The sequence below is a fragment of the Mesoplodon bidens genome (assembly GCF_964165515.1).
Source record: "Mesoplodon bidens genome assembly, chromosome: X".
Lineage (NCBI taxonomy): Eukaryota > Metazoa > Chordata > Mammalia > Artiodactyla > Ziphiidae > Mesoplodon > Mesoplodon bidens.
The window spans coordinates 81,535,514-81,560,396 of NC_138163.1; the positions used below are offsets into that span (position 1 = coordinate 81,535,514).

A 24,883-nucleotide genomic window follows, 5' to 3' on the forward strand; every position below is an offset into this window, starting at 1 on the left:
CCAACCACTGCGCCACCAGGGAAGCCCCTGTTACTGTTAATTAGAAAGAGGCAGGTTCGTATCTGGCCAAACCAACACAGTTTTAAACAAAAGTATTATTTTGTGTATAGTACCTGATGGCAGGAAACATCTCATATGTGCCTTCAACTCCATGATGGGTGTCCTTTTAGTATAAAAAATGTGACATTTCAAAAAAAAATGTGACATTTCTTATCTCATGACACCATTTACCCTTACAGCCCTATTCAGAGGTTACTCACACTCTCACCCACTGATTAAGGATGGGGGGAAGACAGCCTTCTAGGCTGTCCACTGCTGCTACCAAATTATTATTTACTTCCCCTTGGGGAAAAGAAAAAAATCCCTCCTACTTTGAGGCTTGTTCTCTACTATGCCAGAGGTTGAAAATCAGCTACCTTGGAGCCAGATTTGGCCTGCAGATAGATGTTTTTATTTGGCTTGCACAATTAAAAAAATTTTTTTTAACTATTTGCAAATATGTAAAAATTGGGAAATGTTATACACACACAAATCCAGATTTTCAGCTTCTCTTGAAAAATTAAGATACCTAGTGACACTGTATACTCATCTCCTTAGGAAAACAATCAGATGTAGTAAAGTACAAGCCTCTTTAGATGGAATATGTACTCTTCCAGTTTACCACAACCCACACCTGGCCCACCTCACTCATTTGCATTACTTGCCTGGCCCCTATAGGCCACTTGAGTCTGAGATCTTTGCTCTTCACCTTTACTCACCATCATTAACCTACTCACATTCACCAAGGACTTGCACACCTGGCACAATCTTCTTGGCTCCAAATCCCTCCCCATCATGGTGGGTTACTCTAACGTTCACATGTACCACCCATCCAAAATCCTTGCAAATCCTCATGCCAATGGTTCACACCTCCACTCCAGCCAAATATATACACGACTATATCCAGAATGTTCTTTACTAAAAACTGCTTCAGGGCTTCCCTGGTGGCGCAGTGGTTGAGAGTCCGCCTGCCGATACAGGGGACACGGGTTCGTACCCGGTCTGGGAAGATCCCACATGCCGCAGAGCGGCTAGGCCCGTGAGCCATGGCTGCTGAGCCTGCGCGTCCGGAGCCTGTGCTCTGCAAGGGGAGAGGCCACAACAGTGAGAGGCCCGCCTACCGCAAAAAAAACAAAAAACAAAACAAAAAAAAAAAAAAAAAAACTGCTTCACATCTGAAAGTTTCAATGTCAATATCCTACACTTCCTTATCACAGCCTTGTATCTGTCCAGTTTTTTCATTCTCTCTCTCTGATCTCAAGGAAACTTGCATCCCCATTAACTCCTGTCTCTATCAAGCCTCTCCTGGCTTTAGTTCAAAAACTAAGGCAATGTGTAGCAGTATACTGAAGAAAGCTATAGGATCACTGTCATTTATCTTTCTTCATCAGCAGTTTTACTTGGAGATGGAGGTGAGGGTGGGGGAGGATATAAAATAATTTGGTAAGAAATTTGCAACATGTTAAAGTACAAAGAGATTTCGCCTAATACAAAATCAGTATAAATTTAAAAGATAAAACATGAATTGCCAAAGAAATTTCAAGCTTTTGTAGAGCTGCTTTGGGATACTCCCCCCAAACTAGAGGCTATGTAGTCATAATCCTCTGCTATAAAGGGACCTTTGGTGACAAAGTTTGAGAAGCTCAACGATCAACTTTTTTTTTCTTGCTAACACTGTCAATTCCCAATCTTTGCAACACATCCAGAAACAAAATCCCAATCCTGAATCAATTCTACCATCTGCCTTGTTTCCTCATGTGGTTTGATGAGCACTGACAAGTTACCCAACTGTGCCAATTGATGCTGTTATAAAAATGAATGATCTCCAACTTCAGCTGGACCCTCAAAGGCTGCTCAACATTTCTGAAATGTCTCTAAGTCAGCTCCTTTTCAAATTTCCTACAACAGATAATTCAAACCCTTATCTACATTTCTCTTCAAATTCTCTCTCCCACCACCTCACCCACTCTTAGCAAAAAATCCCATTTGCTACTTTGCAGAGAAAATGAGAGGCTACTGGGCAGAAACTTTCTCAATGTTTATATTCCCATTCTCATAGGGATCCTATCTTATATTCTTAATTTTCTTCTCTTTCACCTATACAAACATCCCCTCTGTCCAACTGCCTTCGTCCCCTCCAAAACATTGATTACAGTCTTCCGTCTTCCCTTCACGGGCAAATTTCAGTCTCCACTTAATTCTCACTCATTTATATCCTCTGTAGTCTGGCTTTTGATTCTACCACTGCACTGAAATAGCTCTTCTAATGACCGTTCTCTTTGGTCTTCTCCGTAGCACTTGACCTGTTGGCCATTTTCCTCTTCTCTTGGTTTCCAGGACATCACTCTCTTCTGGTTTTCCTTCTTTCATTCTGGTCACCCCTCAGTATTCTCCACCTGATCCCTTAAATGTTGATTTGGTATTTGTTGAGTATATTCTCATCCTACATTCTCTCTTAACAGTGGTTCTTAACTTTTTTGGGTCACATACAACTTTGGTAATATGATAAAGCTATGGTCTGAAAAACATACAACCATATTTCACCTACAGCATCAGGGGGTTCAAGGAATGTACCCTACTCCCTATTTGAGCTCATCTACTTATATTTTTATATGCTGATGATTTGAAAAAAATATCCATATGTACAAATAGTACAGACTTCCCTTCTGAGCTTTGGACCCCTATATAGCTAACTACCTACTGAAAGTCTTCACTTGGATGTCCTACCTTAATACAATATAGCCCAAATTGAACTCTACCACATTTCTCCAAAACCACTCCTCCTATATTTCCTATTATAGTCATCCCTCTGTATCCACAGGTTCTGCAACCATGGAAATCAACCAACTGTAGGTCGAAAATATTTGCAAAAAAAAATTCCAGAAAGTTCCAAAGAGCAAAACTTGGTTTTTCTGCACACTGGCAACTATCTACATTGTATTTATAACTACTTACACAGCATTTACATTGTATTGGGTATTGTAGGTAATCTAGAGATGATTTATTAAAGTATATGGGAGGGGCTTCCCTGGTGGTGCAGTGGTTGAGAGTCCGCCTGGCGATGCAGGGGACATGGGTTCGTGCCCGGTCCGGGAAGATCCCACATGCTGCGGAGCGGCTGGGCCTGTGAGCCATGGCCGCTGAGCCTGCGCGTCTGGAGCCTGTGCTCCGCAACGGGAGAGGCCACAACAGTGAGAGGCCTGCAAAAAAAATTATAAAAAAAAAAAAAAAAAAAGTATATGGGAGGATGTATGTAGGTTATATGCAAATACTATGCCATTTTATATAAGTGACTTGAGCATCTGCAGACTTTGGTATCCATGGGAGTCACGGAACCAATCCCCTGCAGGTATCGAGGGACAACTGTATTAGTCAATGGCACTGCCAGTTTGCCCAAGTCAGAATTCTGAATGTCATCTGACTTAGCCATCCTTCCAAAAAATGGAAATTTCTTTATTTTTAATTACAAAAGTATTTCATGCTCAATTAAAAAAATTCAAACACCTAAGTACAAAAAAGTATAAAGTGAAGATTATCCTCCACCTCTCCCTTTAGTAATTCTACTCTGTGACAACAATTGAACAAAATAGTGACTGAGCCCTTTAGATGGGGGATGTGCTCTCCAGTTCATCCAGTCCTACTGAGCCTGTTTTACTCATTTATGTTACCTGTCTGGCCTCCATAGGATCTGAATTTGCAACTCCTGTAAATACTGTTGAGTGATCTAGTTTTCAATAGTACATATCCTGGATATATTTTGATATCAGCATTTGTAAGGTACAGCTTTATTTGTTAGCTGATCTACCATTCTGATGGCTAAACAGTATTCCATCATATAGATGTACCATAATTTAACTAATTTCCTATTGTTGGATATTTAGAATGCTCCTATATTTTTGCAATTACAAACAATGTTGCAATTACAAACATATGTACATTTGTACGTATGCCTTTGCAAACCTGTGTGGAGTATTCCTTTGAGATGAACTTGCTTAGTCAAAGGGAATACACATTTATAGTCCTCTAAAAAGTCTGTACTGATTTATGTTCTCACCAAGAGCATAAGAGTACTTGGCATCATTTTGAATTCTCCCTGTCCTTTACCCATACTCTCAACTTCCAACCATTTATGAAGGTATCAATCCTACTTCCTCAGTATCTCTACCATCTGTCCCCATCTTTCCATTCTTATTGCTACTTAACTTAGTTCAAGCTCTCAGTACTTTTAACTTGGACTGTTGTCAATAGTTTCTTTACTGGTCTCCATATTTCATGTCCCCTCCTATCTATTCTTCAGGTAGCTTCCAGAATGATCTTACTAAAATACCTGTTATGGTGGTCTGTCCTTTTAAAGGCATACTAGGCCTTTCATGACTTGGTCCCATCTAACTTTAAAAACTAATCTCTTAACACCAAAACTAGCTCCCACTTTGCACCCTAGCCAAACTCAGCTATTTGCACTGCCCTATCCAAGGCACTCTCATCTTTTTAGCATTTGCACTATCTACCTGGAACTTCTTCCCCACCCTTCTCCACTTGACTATTTGCTTGGCACAGCAGGTGCTCACTAAAAAATTAGCTACAATAATCGTCATCCTTCAAAATTTAGCTCAAAAATCACCTCCTCATGCAAGAGTTTCCTGCCTTCCATACCAGTAGAAAACTTGGAAAACATACAAAAGATGAAAATGAAGACAACTGTAACCTTACATCTCAGAAATAATCACTTATCACCAGCACGTCTTTTTTCTATGTATCTTTTCTTAAAAGCATAACTGAGATGACATAAAGTTATGTTCTGCTTTCCTCACTTAACATTCTAAGCACTTTTGTCATTAGCTTTTTTTTTTTTTTTTTCCTTTTGCGGTATGCGGGCCTCTCACTGTCGTGGCCTCTCCCGTTGCAGAGCACAGGCTCCGGACGCGCAGGCTCCGAGGCCATGGCCCACGGGCCCAGCCGCTCTGCGGCATGCGGGATCCTCCCGGACCGGGGCACGAACCTGTGTCCCCTGCATCGGCAGGCGGACTCCCAACCACTGCGCCACCAGGGAAGCCCTAGCTTGTTTTTTTTTTAACACCTTCATTGGAGTATAATTGCTTTACAATAGTGTGTTAGTTTCTGTTTTATAACAGAAAAATATGGAACGCTTCATGAATTTGTGTGTCATCCTTGCACACGGGCCATGCTAATCTTCACTGTATCGTTCCAATTTTAGTATATGTGCTGCCGAAGTGAGCACTGTCATTAGTTTTTAAAATAAGCTTTCAATCTTTACACAGCAATCCATCATACAGGTGGCACAATAACTAGTCATTCCCTTTACATTAACCGTTCAGGTTATTTCTAATTAATATAAATGACATTATCATGAACAGCTTTGTCTGTATCTCTGATTAGGATAGATTATCCTACCACGTGCTAAGCACTTACATGCATTATTTTATTTAATCCTCACGATAGCCCTCTGAGGAGGGTATTATTATTTTCCCCATTTTACAGAAAAGAAAGCAGAGTCTAAGTTATTTGTCCAAAGTCACAGTGCTATGAAGTGGTGGGGCCAAAATTCAAATTCAAGTCTACCTGACTATAAAGTCTGTTCACTTAACGATTTTTAAGTCTCAATGCTGTCAAAGAGCTTTCTAAAAATGTCTAACAATGTTACACTGCCAACAGCATATGTGAGAGTAACTGTCTCACTAGCATATTGAATACTTCCATTAAAAAAGAAATTGAAAAAAAAAGAGAAATTGAGCTCATCTAATTAGGCAAAAAAATGGTCTGTTTCAATTTGCATTTCTTTGATTACTAGGTACAAGTGAATTTTCATTTTCATTTGGTATTTAATTTTTGTCTTCTGTGATTTGTCCATCTGCCCTCTTCTCATTTCAATTAGCATCTTCTGGGTTTTTCTTGTTGCCTTACATAAGCTCCTCATAAATCTGCCCTCTATCTTCAGGCAGCCATTACCAGGCCAAGCATCCTCTCTGTAACACTCCAGCTTGCTTATTACTTGTTATACTCATTTTTAGACACCTGTGAGCCTGCCAACTTCTATTACCAGAATTTTGGCTGATTAGCTTTAGGTGTTTTCAGGAGACAATAATGGAGAAATAAATGACCCGACAGAGGTCATTTCCACTTTCCAATCAGCAATAAGAAGGGCACAAGGGACAACGCAGATTCTTTTAATGCAACCCAGACGGAAGAAAAATGGAAGGCTCATCTCCTACAACTTCTCTCTCTTTTTTTAATTTATTAATTTAATTTATTTATTTTTGGCTGTGTTGGGTCTTCGCTGCTGCGCGCAGGCTTTGCTCTAGTTGCGGCGAGCGGGGGCTACTCTTCATTGCGGTGTGCGGGCTTCTCATTGCAGTGGCTTCTCTTGTTGCAGAGCACGGGCTCTAGGCGTGTGGGCTTCAGTAGCTGTGGCTCACGGACTCTAGAGCACAGGCTCAGTAGTTGTGGCGCATGGGCTTAGTTGCTCCGCGGCATGTGGGATCTTCCCAGACCAGGGATCAAACCCGTGTTCCCTGCGTCGGCAGGCGGATTCTCAACCACTGCGCCACCAGGGAAGCCCTCCTACCACTTCTCTTAATGAAATATATAGGTTCTAGTCAAGTACAGTTCCTTGAACTTACCCTGTTCTTTCATTCCTCCATGATATTCTATTCTCTATACCCAGAATACCCATTTCCTCATCTGTCGTTCTGGTTGTCCCCTCCGTCACCTCCTCTTTCTAATTCTCTGTCCCTTCTATCTGGCAAACTTAGCAGCCACACTACTTGGGTTCCTGAATATTGTGGAGAAAAGTCATACAATCAGGTGGATTTTTAGCTGAGACCTCAGTATGCTAGGCAATTCTCTCAAATGCCCTTAGCTCCCTCTTCTGTTTTGCTTCAGGAGTTATTTGGGATTGTCATTTTGCTGCCTAATTCTTTCAACGTTTTTCCATTTAGGATAATGTAAAAGCTCTTAAGTATGACATATGGCATACACTAGGCCCTCTTATGATCTGACACCTGTCTACTTCTCTATATGTAGCCAGTCATCCATCAACATGTACACTTAACTGCAACCCCAGTAACTTGTTTCTTAAACCCAAGATGTAATTTCAGGTCTCTGTGCCTTCATATATTGCTGTTCTCCCTGCCTAGAACGCTTTCTCCTCATTTTTTGGTTAGCAAACTCCATATCCTTTAGAACTCAGCTTAAGAAAACTCTCTTCCCACTCTGATTTAGATACCCTGTTTCTGTTTTCCTTTGGCACTCTGTGAATGCATCTAGCATAATACTTAAGTTCTGTAATTTTTTTTTCTGTTTTCCCAACTAAACTATAACCAATTTGGAGGCAGAAAACATATCTAATTTGACTTTATATTTGTATCATCTATCAGTGCCAGCACGTATTAGGTGCTCAACTGATGTTTACTTAAGTGAGCCATTCAAAACTGAACTGTATTAACTTGTTTATGAAGGCTTCCCTAACCCTTAGGTGAAGGTGTCCTTCCTCTCCTCTAGGGCACTTTGTACATCCTTCTAATATAGCCCTTGCCAAGCTGCATTTTAACTGTTTCTCTTCGTTGACTTGAGGACAATGATGTCTTTCCCACTGGTAGATTAAGCAGCTAGCACAGCACCTGAGATACATTATGCAATCATTTCATATATTGAGCAAAAACTCCATGCTCTGAGGAAGCACACCATGGTCTATATTTAACACATTTCCCTAAGCTCCATCTAAGGGCCTGGGGCATAGGTGAGTTTTTACATCTCATGGAAAGCAGTGATGGCCCAAAGTAATACCCAGTTGATTTTCATTCTCATCTCATTTTTCGGTGCTTTCCAAAGTTTAGAAAATAAATATACGTTGTTTTTTCATCATTAAACGTTATTAGCAAACGTTACAGAACACACTAAAGTACGTGCCTGTTTTTAAAAAAATGCAGAGTAAGTCACATGACTGATTCTACTGACTATCATGGCTCAAGGCTGCTTTATGCACTTAAATTTTAATAATGCTAACTAATGTTGGATGGATATATTGATGGAAAGAGAAAAAAAGGAGAAATACCCACCATTGTATTTAACACTGTTGGCCAGAATAAGGTTGACATCGTCTAGAAAGCTCTCCCGACTCTGATACTTGTGCTTGGAGATATTCTGTGATTAAAAGAATCGGGGATTCAGATACACAAAGTTACTTGATTCCCAAAAGACATTTTAGACCAAATCACTCACCTTACGTATGGTCTCTAAATCCATTGGACTGACAATCACTTTGTAATAATCTGGAACAAACTTCTTATTAACTGGGTGATGAAATGGCCAAGACTAGCAAAAAGAAAGCATGAGAAATTAAATGGAAACCATTCTTTATACCAGAGATTCTCAAACTTCACTGGGTCACAAATATTCTTAAGACTCCGACAAAAGCTATGGACCCTTTTCCCAGAAAGACACATAATCATACAAAACTATGCATATGATTTAAGGGGATTCCTTTATGGATTCATGTGCCCTGGTAGGGTAAGGACCCCTGCTCTATATTCACAATTAAAATCTCTCATTCCCTTGTCCCATGCAGAAGGTTTATAGCAGGGGTCCCCAACCCCTGGGCCATGGACCGGTACCGGCCCGTGGCCTGTTAGAAACCGGGCCGCACAGCAAGAGGTGAGCGGCGAGCAGGCGAGCGAGCGAGTGAAGCTTCATCTGTATTTACAGCCACTCCCCATCGCTCACATTATCGCCCGAGCTCGACTCCTGTCAGATCAGCAGTGGCATTAGATTCTCACAGGAGCGTGAACCCTACTGTGAACTGCGCATGTGAGGAATCTAGGTTGCGTGCTCCTTATGAGAACCTAATGCCTGATGATCTGAGGTGGAGCTGAGGTGATGATGCTAGTGCTGGGGAGTGGCTGCAAATACAGATTAGCAGATGATAATTAATGATAATTAGCAGAGAGGTTTGACTGCACAGAGACCATAATAAATCAATTGCTTGCAGACGCATATCAAAACCCTATCAGTGAGTGGCAAGTGAAAACAAGCTCAGGCCTCCCACTGATTCTGCATCATGGTGAGTTGTGTAATTATTTCATTATACATTACAATGTAATAATAATAGAAACAAAGTGCACAATAAACGTAATGTGCTTGAATCATCCTGAAACCATCCCCCACCCACCATCCGTGGAAAAATTGTCTTCCACGAAACCGGTCCCTGGTGCCAAAAAGATTGGGGACCGCTGGTTTATAGCGTAACTGCATCCACAACATATGCCTACAACACAAAAGGAAACTCAGTTCAGAATTCCCTAGGGAGGATCATTACAACAAAATGATACATAGAATCAACATGGGACTCCTGCCATAAAGTTGCAAGACAAAAAATGAAACAAAAAACAACCAACGCGGGACTTCCCTGGTGGCACAGTGGTTAAGAATCCACCTGCCAATGCAGGGGACATGGGTTCGAGCCCTGGTCTGGGAAGATCCCACATGCCTTGGAGCAACTAAGCCCGTGACCCACAAGTACTGAGCATGCACTCTAGGGCCTGCGTGCCACAACTACTGAGCCCATGTGCCGCAACTACTGAAGCCCGCACGCCTAGAGCCTGTGCTCCACAAGAGAAGCCACCGCAGTGAGAAGCCTGCACACTGCAAAGAAGAGCAGCCCCCGCTCACCGCAACTAGAGAAAGCCCGCGCACAGCAACAAAGACCCAACGCAGCCAAAAATAAATACATTAAAAAAAAGAAAAGAAAAGACAACGAATGCTGGGTAATTATCAAACTCTCATTTGTTAAGAAGCACCTCTAAATCCAAAACCTCCCATTACCTGGCATCCTAATTTCTCTCCAGGGCTATTCAGGAGCATTAAAATACTGAATGTCAACAACAGGTATAAAGAACCTCTCTATATCACAGATTCCTGGCCTCTTTGATTTCAATGATAATGCACTCATAGAGCAAAAAGGTTTCTTTTTAAAATTATATACCAGTTTGAACTGACAAACACCACACTCCAGACTCCCAAACATACATACACATGCACACATCCTTTCACCCTTTCCTCTCCCCTGTCCTATCTTCACAATATTTAACACACAGACCACTTACATCTGGAACTGCCATCATTTTCTGGGTGACAATGTTGTCCAGAATAAAAGAAAATGCCACTTGGTCATCATCATCCAGCAAGGGGTTGATAGCTTTCTCTAAACGAGCCAATTTGTCTTCTTTCTGACATGAAACAAAGCAAAGGAAAGGCAGAGGTTTCCCTGAGGTATAATCACCATAGAGTATTAAGGATAATTTAAGGTTCAGTTGTCTATTTCCCTTGTCCCAAAAAGTCTAACTTTGAATTGTGGTCTATTCAGTTCCAGACAAAAAGTCCAGATAAGAGAAATAATATTCCAGTAAAAGGATCAAAAGAGATGTACTGACCAATTCCTTTAGGTATTCTATCTGCTGTTCTTGTAGATCATCAAAAATACACATCATTGGGCATCAATAGCTTAGCTCCCACAACAAAAACATCTTCACCAAATTAAGTTTTAATATCAGACTGCTTTTGTCGTAAAACTATTGCTGAAAACACTGAACACATTATTGTTGAGTAGTGACTTCTGTGTAAGGGAATCTAACCCAATAAATTGATTTTAGACTGTACTAGGAAAAAATTTGTGTCAACTGCTCCATATCCTCATCCAATAAAACTCAGACTTTTGTTTTTTTAAGTCTTTTTAAATTTTAGCCTTCTAAGGGAGGTATGCAGTGTTAACTAATCATGGCTTAAATTTGTATCTCCCCAATGATCAATCAAATTGAGAATCTTTTCATGTTTACTGGCCATTTGGTTATCCTCTTTTATGAAATTTCTACTTCAATATTAACATCACCATACTTATATTTTTTAAGCCTATTAAGGTGCCATTTTTTTTTTGTTGTTAAGAAGATGAAATACAGATAGAGTATCTTTTAAAAATTAAAATTTCTCCCTGCCAAAACAGTCTCTTAGCTTCAGCTGACTTCCTGGGAAGTCCATTTCCTCAGAGTTATGTGGATTTTATATTTTAGTCGTAGCCCTACTGTTTAATAGCCATGATGCCCAAGACAAATTAGTTTCTTCTATGGACCTCGGTTTTTCCATCTACAAAAGGGAGGGATTAGACTACATGATTTCTAAGGTCCCCTCCATACTCTAACATACAAAAGACCTGCTACTCTCTCATTTCTCTACTCTTCCTTCTGTTACATTCCCTACTTCCTCAATACTGGTACCTGCCAGCTTCATTCTACTGCTTTTCCCTCATTTTAAATGTCTTACCTCTTTAAGTTTTTCATCACAGAGATCCAGCATGGATTGAGAGATCTGGGTCAATGAGTGCTTCGGCCCTAGATTACAGAGGAACAATAAAAGAGATGGGACCACTAAAAATGGGAGGCAAAGAGCTACCAACACCTCTCCAGACTTTTAACTCATTTAGTTAATCACCTAATATGTGCCAGGCACCAGCCTAGCTGCTGGGTTAGACAGATGTATCAGTCTTATCTCCATTTTTCAGTGCCTAACACATAGCAGATGCACAATATGGATGAATACTAACTAATTTTAACTCTCTCCCTTATTTGTGTATATCCATACATAGCGGTACTACTGTCGATACTGCTGCCTTTAATACCTTGAAAATAAAACTATGGATGGGGAATGACAATTTGTTTAAGGATGTCTAAGGAGACCAATGAATGATTTATAATCTTTCCATACTCAGCATACAAAATTTGTGACTGCAATTTTTGTTTGCAGAACTCATGGTTTGTGATGTCCACCCAACATACGGCCAATCCAAAGCCTCTGTCAGAAAAGAATCTCCACCCCACCTCAGACTATTACTTTAGTTTCCCTGAAATCCGTAACAAGAGCTTCACAGAATCCTCCAACTATCTCCTACATTCCCTGCTTATGGCTACCCTAATTTAAGCTCATCATAAGGATAGTGAAAACATTTTCATGTAAAAAAAACAGTAATTCTGGCTACTTCCTTTCAGTATACTTTCTTATCTTCCTCTGTCAATTCTTTCGTGTAAGTGCTCCCCAGAGCCTAAAACTCAGCTCTTTTCTCAACTACTTATTAATTAATTAGCAGGGATTTGTTTATTCATTCAACAACTGTTTAATGACTGTCTGTGATGTATTCAATGTTGAGAATAAAGGGAACATAAGACACAGTCCCTACCTTAGAGAGTTCTTGGTTTAGTCAAAGAAAATGATATGAAAATAAAGCACTGCACGACAGGGTGTAAGTGCTTGAAGTACCTACAGATGAAATGATATGACGTCTGGAAATACAGGCTAAACAATGAACAAGACTGGCCATATATGCTGGTGATTGTGGAAATGGGCGAATAGGTGCACTGAAGTTTATTTACTTTCTCTCTACTTCTGTATATGCCTGACAATTTCCATAATAAAGTTTTTAAAAAGTGAGTGTAGGGCTCCCCTGGAGGTACAGTGGTTGAGAGTCTGCCTGCCGATGCAGGGGACACGGGTTCGTGCCCCAGTCCAGGAAGATCCCACATGCCGCGGAGCAGCTAGGCCCATGAGCCATGGCCGCTGAGCCTGCGCGTCCGGAGCCTGTGCTCCGCAACGGGAGAGGCCACAACAGTGAGAGGCCCGCATACCAAAAAAAAAAAAGAAAAAAAGAAAAGTGAGTGTAAGTGCAAATAGAGGAATACACTGATTACTATGAACTATGGAGGGGTTGCAACGTGTTTTAAGTTGTTTTACAACAATTAAATCTGAGTACCAGGGAGGAGTAGGGAAGGCTTGTTGTGAATGACAATCGAGCAGTGTTATTAAACAAGAGAAGTCTATCTGGTAGACAGTAGGGTTGAAAAACATTCCAGAGGGAGGAAAAAGTATGCAAAAACATGTTAAGTAAGCAAATTCATGGAAACATGAAACAATACATTTCACAACAGGAATCACAAGTAGTTTGGTACAACTGGAATACAGGTAGGTATGTGTGGAGGAGAAATAGGAAATGGAACTTGGAAAGGCAAGAAGGGACATATTACAATGGTCTCACAGGAGATACAAAGGCACTGGAGATTTTAAGCTAGAGAGTAATTTTTCAAATTTGTGTATCAGAAAAAAATACCCTGTCAACAGTGTGAAGAATTAAGGCAAGCAGCAGAGAGAAAGTCTGGAAGCTATTGCAAGAGGTCAAACAAGAGACGACAAGGGCTTCAACTAAGATAGTAGCAATGGAGACCAAAAGGAAGGTAATGTATTTCAGCAAAATTTAGAAGGTACAATTTATGCAACTTAGTGATCTATGAGTATAGGGCAGGGAGAGTGGAATAACAATGGCCAACATTTCTAGGTTGTACAACTAGATGGACAGCAATACTAGCAATGGTGGCACTACTACTATTATCACCATTATCAGCATTTGGGTATGAGGAAGAAGGAAGACTGAGTTAGAGGGGGATGTGGAGAAAGTCATAACTTAAGTTCCCAAATTTTTACGAACACTGCCACCTAAATGACCCACAAGTACCTCAAGCTCTGTATTTTCAAAGTTAACTCTTACCTTCCCATTCCCCTTCCAAGCTGATTTTTGTTTATGCATTTATCCTTGTCACCTTGAATGACAGTTGGGACTAATAAATTTCTTCTTCCTCTGTATGTGTCTAGTACTCTGCTAGGCCCTCGGAATACAAAGATGAATAGTTTCTCTAGAAGGTCACAAAGTGATGGGAAAATCGGATATATAAACAATTATATGTAACACATAAGAGCCATAAAACTTGATTTAATTGTGCTAGGGGGGGCACAGAGGATTGAAAAAAATGGGTACTTTGGGCAATCTGAATAAGTCTTCATGAAGAGATGATATGAGTTGGTCTGGAAATATGAATGGAAATGGAATAAAGGGCACTCTGCGGACAAAGACTATACAAAGACATGAAGACATGGTATAGGATATTTAGTTAAATACAACACTGAGCATAGCCGGAGTCTCTATCTATAGTAGGTCTGGGAGCCAGTCTCTGGAGATGAGACTAGATAAATGGGTCAGGCCTGCCTGTGAAACGTATTAAAATCTAGGTACTACTATTGTCCCATGTGTACAGGTAAGAAAACTGAAGAGGCTATGAGAGGTTAAATAAGTTGTCTAAGGTAACTCAATTAGTAAGTGGCAGAGCCATAGTTCATACTCTATCTGTAACCTTAATCCCTACACTAAGGATAGAACTGGAAAGAAGAAAACTTTATCCTCTGCATGCAGAAGCTATACTGTTTCTTGAACTCTTTAAGACTCAGAAAACAGATTTCTTCCTCCTTGCCTTTCCAGCTTTTGAGCAAAGTAGACATATAACAGCCCCTGTAACAGATTTGTAGACCAAATCAAAGACAAATATAGTCAACAAGCATATACTCTGCAGGGGTTCCATCCACACTGAATGCCTCTCCCTTCTACTTATTTAGGCTCACTCCTATCTCCCACTGCTTCTCATGCAATTGTTTCAACAGATTTTCTAAATTCTCTAGAGGATACATAAAAAAGCGGGAATAAAAAGAAGCAACACTTATTAAATGATTAAAATGTACATTACCTGATTTTCATAACCCCTGAATGCACTAATACATTGTAGGTCCCTTCAGTCAGTCCAATCTAGTCTAAATTTAGGACTAGTAAGGGATAAATAAGGATCTGAAAGGTGACCTTTGCAGTCAAAGAACAGGTGATTCTTACCATTGTAGGTTGCACTATTTTTCACAATTAGCTCCAAATGCTCTCTGAACTCTTCCCGAGATGGGTAAAGGCGTTTACGCACATTTTCACGGAGCGTTTGTAAGTCCATTGGTCGGGTGATAATTTTGTAGTAGTCCTTTACAACCTTTGCATTGACTGGAGTGTGGAAAGGGTACGTCTGTGCAAACAAGAGCCAGCACCATCCATGAGCAAAGAACAATTGCCAGACCAATTCCTGAAGACTTTCTCACACCTTACCTGTCTCTACCTGGCCATGAACTCTCAAAGGAATCTCTCTAGATGGAGCAGGTCTGTTTCCTCTACTAAACTATTAAAAATATAAATGAAAAACTATATCCCAAAGAATTAGGAGTTCCAGGTTCCTAGGACTATACTCTACTGCCATCTATCTGAAATCACACAGAACAGCCTTGCCATCCATACTGTAGGTCTGAATGCAATGAACTCACATTTGGAAGATCTCTCATGTCATTGATGATAGACTCCAAAATGGATGACAATGTCACCATGGGGTCTGTCCGGCGCCGGTGAATGGACTTATGAGGTCTCTAAGGAAAAACAAGAAATCAGAATGCTTCTTTAGATTAAAAAAATAATAAACACAATACATATATATTTTGGAAACCCTGTAATGAACAGTACATGTAATTCTCAGGGCAAGGCCAAAGGGAGAATCTAAGGCTATATCAGGGCCATGGCTTAGAGGGCTGGGGGAATGAATGAGAACCCTATGTGGTCAGAAAGCAGCAATGTCAATACTCACATTCAAATAGTCACAGTGAACAGTGGTTCCAACTCGCCGTTTCTTCTTGGGAGGAAGTTGCTGCTTAGGGAACTTGAGAACCAGAGATTTTCTGCGAACCTCATCTGCACTGCAATAAATAACACTTTCATAGTGTGCAGTCCCTATTTCTAGTCCCCAGAAAAAAAGCAACTACAATGAAGAAGTCCAAGGTACCCGAGCATGAGCCTGGGGAGGAAAAAGCCAAACCAAAGGCCAGACATCCACATTCTAAGGCTCAGATCAGGCAAGGCCTCATAGGATCTCCAAATTAATAAAGAACTAGGCAAGCCACAACTTCACCTCAGTTTCCTATTTGGAAGATAAGGCAACTAGGCTAAAGGAATTTCAAGAATCCTCCCAGCTCCAACATTCTATCTTTAGGTTAAAGGGCTAGGAAATTTAACTCACTCAGAATAGAAACAAGGAAGAAACTATAGCAGGTTTGAAAAGAAAAACTAATTTGAGTCTCCCTCAATCATTAAAAGCCCATCCACCTTTTTCCTTTCCATCATATGGGATCAAGATACTACATTTTCCTTTTCTAATGTGCTTCAAAACATGACTACTATAGACACTGATAAATTAAATTAACGAGGATGGAAAACAACCCTCAAATCTAAACAGAAACGGATGAATATAACTGCATATCAAATTAATTAAAAATCATATACTCAAAAAAGAATTCAAATATATTTTGAATAGAATACCCTGACTGTACAACTTCAGTGGCACATAATCCAAGGACAACTGATTACAGAAAACACCTTGAACCTACTGTACAGATTTGTTGTTGGTAGTAGTATTGGTATTGTAATTCTCAAACTATTTTGTACATATCATAGGATAGAGCAAGATGTTGGGAACCAAAGAAAGGATACAAATATGAAACGGAGGAAGATAAGGAAGCTGTAGATACAATTTGAATTGGAGCTATTGATATGAAGTTGTGATTTACAATATATGTATATTTCCTAGTTCTGTCTACTAAGAGCCTAGAAGCAATGACATCTCAGTGGCAATGAGCATACCTAACACCTAGATATTGGTTTCTAAATACCATTCCCCAATAAAAGGAACCAGGACTCTCTGAGAAATGGCTGATTCTGGGTCTGGGACAGGGAAATTTCAAGGACAGCCTGGAACATCTCGTGCCAAAAAGCAAAGAAGTTTTCAAAATTTATAGGGTCATTTCAAAAGGACACAGGTCAGGCTTGAAGGGATCAAATTTGGGACAATCTGGCCATCAAAATTAATAATGATGTTAATAGATTTTAATATATTAAAGTTTCCAAAAGAAAGAATTTCAGAATCTATAGTAATACCCAAACAAAAAAGGGAGGGGGAAGCTCTTTACAGAATGCCAGTTAACGCAGAAAGAATGAAAAGAATTAGAAAAACCACCATTAAGCAACCCCCAGTGTAATAACTGAGTTATCAGGTAATGATCATCAATGGATGTTAAAACTATTGAGAGAAAGATTGTTAGCAGGATAGACTGCAGTCCCTAGCGACACCTTGAAGGCAGCCTCTGAGCAGAGGACCCAGCTGAGCTGGGCCCAGACTCCTGACCCACAGAAACTGTGAGATAATAAATATATGTTGTTTCAAGCTACTGGGAAAAAAAAAAGGGACTTCCCTGGTGGTGCAGTGGTTAAGAATCCGTCTGTCAATGCAGGGGACACGGGTTTGATCCCTGGTCCGGGAAGATCCCACATGCTGCAGAGCAACTAAGCCCACGAGCCACAACTACTAGTGAGCCTGCACGCCACAACTATTGAAGCCCACGCACCCTAGAGCCCACGTGTCACAACTACTGAGCCCACATGCTGCAACTACTGAAGCCTGCATGCCTAGAGCCTGTGCTCCGCAATAAGAGAAGCCACTGCAACAAGAAGCCCACGCACCGCAATGAAGAGTAGCCCCCACTTGCCACAACTAGAGAAAGCCCACGTGCAGCAATGGAGACACAACACAGCCAAAAAAAAAAAATTTTAAAAACCCAGGATATTCACCCACATATTAATTACAATGGGAAAAACATATCTTTATTATAGAGGAATCTGGGGATTAACACTTTAATAAGATAATCAAAATACTAAGAAAACCTGACGTTATCTGCTTCCTGATGTGGTGCAGTAAGTACATAATACCACCTATGCTGTAATCTTGCCAAAGACATTTACTCTGAATATAATCAATGCGAAAACAGACAAATCCAGAATGTGGAATATTTTATGAGACCACTGGCCTGGACTCTTCAAAACATTCAAAGTCATGAAAACCAAAAAGGTGGGGAGGACAGTTCTAGATTAAGAGAGACTCAAAATACTTAAAATGTTTGAACTGGAATTGGATCCTGAAGGGGGGTGAGGGGCAGGCAATAAAGGACATTGAGACAACTGGGGAAATTTAAATAAGGACTGAATACTAGATCCTACTGAATTAATGTTAATTTTCTTACATGTAGTAATAGTATCATGTTTGCCACATCTTTATTGTTAGGAGATGTGTGCTAAAGAATCTGAGTGAAATGCCATGATGCCTAAAACTTCCAAATGTTTCAGCAGAAAGAAAATGTTTTAGATATATAAAGATGAAACAAATGTGACAAACGTTAACAGCTGGTGAATTAAGAGGAACAACAAACTTAATTATTCCTTCAGCTTTTCTGTAGGTTTGCAATTTTCAAACTAAAAATTTAGGGAAGAATTTTTTTTTATTTAAAAACTTTTCTACTTGCTTATCAAATTCTCTGAGGGCAAGAGACAGATAAGTATAAGCACAGTTTGTCTCCTTAATCTTTTTGGATGGTCCATTATCAGAACATCTGAGATCAGGGACCTTACAAATATTACAAGTGCCTGGAAGTAGAATAGGAAGAGCATCTACTACATGCCAGGCACTATACTACATTTTTTATACAGTCTCCCTCATTTTACCTTCACAGCTACCGTCGTAAGGGTGATTTTATTTTGTAAATAAGGAAACGAAGACTCAGAAAAGTTAGGTAGCATGCCCAAGGGCAAGTGGTGGAGCTTAATGAGTGCTTCACAAGACTAATTTTCATTACTGGCAACAATTAGTGAGGAAAATCCATCAAAGTTCCTATGTCCTCAGTTCCACTTCAGAGAACACATCACATCCACCCCTGCCACCCATCGATACCACCAACCTCCAACAGATCTCTCCCACCTGCTATCTCTTACCTCTCAATTAGCTGTTTCCCTAAGACAATCTTGGTCCCTTCAACCTTGATAAGTTCTTCATTATCATTATGAATGACTGTCTTTTCCAACTCTTCCTCCTGCTCCTCTGTCATGGCAACAGGGTTGGAAGGTGGAGCATTTGTTTGATAATAAAGGGGGCAAAATTTGTTTGTTCTCATGTGCCCAATGGCACCACAAGCCCCACATTTCAGCTGCAAAAGGAAAAGTATCAACATGTCAGAGGTAAGCAGGCTTCTTCATGTGAGCTTTAAGAAATATATAGAAGGCAGACAAGAAACAAAGGCAGGCCCAGAACTTTTATTCTAACAGAATCGTTATACGCCTTTCAACCAGAAGGCACTAGACAAAAGTGCATGTATGGAAATGACACATTAAAAACAAAATGAAATCCAGAGACTGAACATTACTTTAAAAACCAAGTGAGGGAGAAAACGGAGAGGATTTCTATCCCCAATTCAAGTTGTAAACTATGAAAATATTAAATATGCATAAGAAAGGCTATTGGAAGCCCAAGGCTGCATTCAGCCTCACAGGCAGCCAGCATGGGTGTATTCCCAGCCTTAAGGAAAAGGCTTAATAATACCAAGTCTCTGGGAATTCCCTGGTGGTCCAGTGGTTAGGACTCTGTGCTCTCATTGCAGAGGGCCTGGGTTCAACCCCTGGTCAGGGAACTAAGATCCCACAAGCCGTGCAGTGTGGCACAAAACCCAAAAAACAAAAAAACCAATCTCCATCTTACTTTTGCAACTGCCCTCAGTTTCATCTGTAAAATGGATCAATACTGCATCATACAACACTTATATAATATCACATAGAAGAAACATTAAAATACTTAATGACCTCAGTACATGTTAATAGCAGTTCACATTTGTTGAGAATTTTACAGTTTATAAAGTGCTTCCCATGCATTATATACTTTAATACAACACCAGTGTGAGATAGGTATCATTTTATAGAAGAGAAAACAGGTTTGGAGAGGTTACGGTCACAAAGCTACTAAATGGCAGAACGAGAACCTGAACCCAGATCTTCTGTTTCCAAGTCCATGGCTCTTTCCACTGTACCACAGTTGCATCATTTTGTGATGCACGTTACAGTTACACTGCACAGTAATATCTGGAATCCCACCTAAATTATGCAAAGCAACCTGTATTGTATGTTTTTTTCTGTTGCTTCTTTTAATACATGCAATTTAAAAACAAGATGTGTTCACATATGTACATACATGTACATGTTAAAAAAAGTCCACCACACCTATCTCAACTCACAGAAAATATTTCCAATGGATGAAGTATAAATGACACCCAATGACACCAGATCAAGTCTGGTGTTGTCAGTACCAGTCACAATAGTACTAATAACACCCAAGTGGCCACATCAATTCAAACTAGTTTTCCACAATACTGCCCTCATTCCCAATAAGGGAGGATGCCAAAAGCTAAGGGAAAAGGTATGCTTTCTTAGTTATGATCACACCACATATACTTACTTTTAGGTCAGGACGCTCCTTCATTTTTTTGGGCTTCTTCTCAGGAGGACCCTTAAGCTTCTCCTTTTCCTGGTTTCGCTTAAGCCGCCTCAGTTGCTCTTGAATCCTCCGCCGTTCTTTTCGCATCTCTTCTCGATGCTGCTCATCAAAAAGGGCAAATTTACGACTAAATAATGGGGAAAAAAAATCACAGATCCATAAGCAAACTTAAACCAAGAAGACTGTCCTGATAGCAAACATCTCAGAACTAAAGTAATCCATCAAGAATGAAACAAAAGGGGCTACCTGGCATCCCCATCTATCCTGTTCATCATTCTTCCACGTGCAGAGAGGCACCTCTCTCAGAATGAGAAGCCCTGAGGAGTCCCTAAGATTTTTGCCAACCAACCAATGAAAACACAAAGGACCCAGTGGAACTAAAAACATGCCTTTATTTTGCAGCAAATTTGGAATTCTCCCTGTGATTTGGCTTTGTTCAAACCCAAAGTTCTAAAGGCAAAATGGTTGCCAATTAACACAGACTTCCAGGGACAACTGTGCAGAATCCTGTCACTAAAACTCAAGCAACAGGAGGAACCAAGATGGCGGAGTAGAAGGATGTGCTCTCACTCCTTCTTGTGAGAACACCAGAATCACAACTAGCTGCTGTTGGACAATCATCGACAGGAAGACACTGGAACTCACCAAAAAATATACCCCACATCCAAAGACAAAGAAGAAGCCACAATGAGATGGCAGGAGGGGCACAATCACAGTAAAATCAAATCCCGTAACTGGTGGGTGGGTGACTCACAGACTGGCAAACACTTATACCACAGAAGTCCACCCACTGGAGTGAAGGTTCTGAGCCCCATGTCAGGCTTCCCAACCTGGGGGTCCAGCAACGGGAGGAGGAATTCCTAGAGAATCAGACTTTGAAGCCTAGTGGGAATTGACCGCAGGACTTCGACAGGACTGGGGAAAACAGAGACTCCACTCTTGGACGGCACACACAAAGTAGTGTGCGCATCGGGACCCAGGGAAGGAGAAGTGACCCCAAGGGGAGACCGAACCAGACCTACCTGCTAGTGTTGGAGAGTCTCCTGCAGAGGCCGGGCGGGGGGGGGGGGGGGGCGTGGCTCACCATGGGGACAAGGACACTGGCAGAAGAAGTTCTGGGAAGTACTCCTTAGTGTGAGCCTTCCCCCCAGAGTCTGTCATTAGCCCCACCAAAGAGCCCAGGTAGGTTCCAGTGTTGGGTTGCCTCAGGCCAAACAACCAACAGGGAGTGAACCCAGCCCCACCCATCAACAGTCAAGTGGATTAAAGTTTTACTGAGCTCTGCCCACCAGAGCAACAGTCAGCTCTACCCACCAACAGTCCCTCCCATCAAGCCTCTTAGATAGCCTCATCCACCAGAAGGCAGATAGCAGAAGAAGGAAGAACTACAATCCTGCAGCCTGTGGAACAAAAACCACATTCAGAGAAAGACAGACAAGATGAAAGGGCAGACGGCTATATACCAGATGAAGGAACAAGATAAAACCCCAGAAAAACAACTAAATGAAGTAGAGAAAGGCCCCCAGAAAAACAACTAAATGAAGTGGAGATAGGTAACCTTCCAGAAAAAGAATTCAGAATAATGATAGTGAAGATGATCCAGGACCTCGAAGAAAGAATGGAGGCAAAGATCGAGAGAAGATGCAAGAAATGTTTAACAAAGACCTAGAAGAATTAAAGAACAAACAAACAGAGATGAACAATACAATAACTGAAATGAAAACTACACTAGAAGGAATCAACAGCAGAATAACGTATAAGTGATCTGGAAAACAGAATGGTGGAATTAACTGCTGGGGAACAGACTAAAGAAAAAAGAATGAAAAGAAATGACGACAGCCTAAGAGACATCTGGGACAACATTAAATGCAACAACATTCACATTATAGGGGTCCCAGAAAGAGAAGAGAGAGAGAAAGGACCCGAGAAAATATCTGAAGAGATTATAGTGGAAAACTTCCCTAATATGTGAAAGGAAATAGCCACCCAAGTCCAGGAAGCACAGAGAGTCCCATACAGGATAAGCCCAAGAGGACACACACCGAGATACACAGTAATCAAACTGGCAAAAATTAAAGACAAAGAAAAATTATTGAAAGCAGCAAGGGAAAAACGACAAATAACATACAAGGGAATTCCCATAAGGTTAACAGCTGATTTCTTAGCAGAAACTCTACAAGCCAGAAGGGAGTGGCATGCTATACTTAAAGTGATGAAAGGGAAGAACCTACAACCAAGATTACTCTACCCAGCAAGGATCTCATTCAGATTCGATGGAGAAATCAAAAGCTTTATAGACAAGCAAAAGCTAAGAGAATTCAGCACCACCAAACCAGCTCTACAACAAATGCTAAAGGAACTTCTCCAAGTGGGAAACACAAGAGAAGAAAAGGACCTACAAAAACAAACCCAAAACAATTAAGAAAATGGTCATAGGAACATACATATGGATAATTACCTTAAACGTGAATGGATTAAATGCTCGAGACACAGGCTTGCTGAATGGATACAAAAACAAGACCCATATATACATACTGTCTAGAAGAGACCTAGGGACACATACAGACTGAAAGTGAGGGGATGGCAAAAGATATTCCATGCAAATGGAAATCAAAAGAAAGCCGGAGTAGCTAACTCATATCAGAAAAAATAGACTTTAAAATAAAGACTGTTACCAGAGACAAGGAAGGACAATACATAATGATCAAGGGATCAATCCAAGAAGAAGATATAACAATTATAAATATATATGCACCCAACATAGGAGCACCTCAATACATAAGGCAACTGCTAACAGCTATAAAAGAGGAAATCGACAGTAACACAATAATAGTGGGGGACTTTAACACCTCACTTACACCAATGGACAGATCATCCAAAATGAAAATAAACAAAGAAACAGAAGCTTTAAATAACACAACAGACCAGATAGATTTAATTGATATTTATAGGACATTCCATCCAAAAACAGCAGACTACACTTTCTTCTCAAGTGTGCACAGAACATTCTCCAGGATAGATCACATCTTGGGTCACAAATCAAGCCTCAGTAAATTTAAGAAAATTGAAATCATATCAGGCATCTTTACTGACCACAACACTATGAGATTAGAAATGAATTACAGGGAAAAAAACGTAAAAAACACAAACACACGGAGGCTGAACAATACATTACTAAATAACCAAGAGATCACTGAAGAAATCAAAGAGGAAATCAAAAAATACCTAGACACAAATGACAGTGAAAACATGACGATCCAAAACCTATGGGATGCAGCAAAAGCAGTTCTAAGAGGGAAGTTTATAGCTAGACAAGCCCACCTCAAGAAACAAGAAAAATCTCAAGTAAACAATCTAACCTTACACCTAAAGGAACTAGAGAAAGAAGAACAAACAAAACCCAAAATTAGCAGAAGGAAAGAAATCATAAAGATCAGAGCAGAAATAAATGAACTAGAAACAAAGAAAACAATAGCAAAGATCAATAAAACTAAAAGCTGGTTCTTTGAGAAGATAAACAAAGTTGATAAACTATTAGCCAGACTCATCAAGAAAAAGAGGGAGAGGACTCAAATCAATAAAATTAGAAATGAAAAAGGAGAAGTTACAACAGACACCGCAGAAATACAAAGCATCCTAAGAGACTACTACAAGCAACTCTATGCCAATAAAATGGACAACCTGGAAGAAATGAACAAATTCTTAGAAAGGTATAAGCTTCCAAGACTGAACCAGGAAGAAATAGAAAATATGAACAGACCAATCACAAGTAATGCAATTGAAACTGTTATTAAAAATCTTCCAAGAAACAAAAGTCCAGGACCAGACGGCTTCACAGGTGAATTCTATCAAACATTTAGAGAAGAGCTAACACCTATCCTTCTCAAACTCTTCCAAAAAATTGCAGAGGAAGGAACACTCCCAAACTCATTCTATGAGGCCACCATCACCTTGATACCAAAACCAGACAAAGATACTACAAAAAAAGAAAATTACAGACCAATATCGCTGATGAATATAGATGCAAAAATCCTCAACAAAAGACTAGCAAACAGAATCCAACAAGACATTAAAAGGATCATACACCATGATCAAGTGGGATTTATCCCAGGGATGCAAGGATTCTTCAATCAATGTGATACATCGTATTAACAAACTGAAGAATAAAAACCATATGATCATCTCAATAGATGCAGAAAAAGCTTTTGACAAAAGTCAACACCCATTTATGATAAAAACTCTCCAGAAAGTGGGCATAGAGGGAACCTACCTTGACATAATAAAGCCCATATATGACAAACCCACAGCAAACATTCTCAGTGGTGAAAAACTGAAAGCATTTCCTGTAAGATCAGGAACGAGACAAGCATGCCCACTCTCACCACTATTATTCAACATAGTTTTGGAAGTCCTAGCTATGGCAATCACAGAAGAAAAAGAAATAAAAGGAATACAAACTGGAAAAGAAGAAGTAAAACTGTCACTGTTTGCAGATGACATGATACTATACCTACTATACA

The 24,883-nt window shown here is 40.2% G+C and overlaps 1 protein-coding gene across 7 annotated transcripts in view; it reads right to left on the reverse strand.

Annotated features, from left to right (window-relative positions):
* TAF1 (TATA-box binding protein associated factor 1) overlaps positions 1 to 24,883 on the reverse strand; it is an 84,969-nt gene that overhangs the window by 32,926 nt on the left and 27,160 nt on the right. For 6 of the 7 annotated variants that reach the window (XM_081222737.1, XM_081222740.1, XM_081222738.1 and 3 more), the window contains exons 24-32: positions 20,325 to 20,490; positions 18,815 to 19,026; positions 15,588 to 15,696; positions 15,274 to 15,372; positions 14,804 to 14,981; positions 11,368 to 11,435; positions 10,158 to 10,280; positions 8,278 to 8,370; positions 8,115 to 8,199 (exon numbers count right to left, since the gene is read on the reverse strand). In XM_081222737.1, coding sequence (XP_081078863.1) covers positions 8,115 to 8,199; positions 8,278 to 8,370; positions 10,158 to 10,280; positions 11,368 to 11,435; positions 14,804 to 14,981; positions 15,274 to 15,372; positions 15,588 to 15,696; positions 18,815 to 19,026; positions 20,325 to 20,490 — 1,133 coding nt within the window. Of the gene's footprint in view, positions 1 to 8,114; positions 8,200 to 8,277; positions 8,371 to 10,157; positions 10,281 to 11,367; positions 11,436 to 13,636; positions 13,782 to 14,803; positions 14,982 to 15,273; positions 15,373 to 15,587; positions 15,697 to 18,814; positions 19,027 to 20,324; positions 20,491 to 24,883 lie in introns of those variants that run through there. The other variant, XM_081222741.1, reaches the window with a different exon arrangement.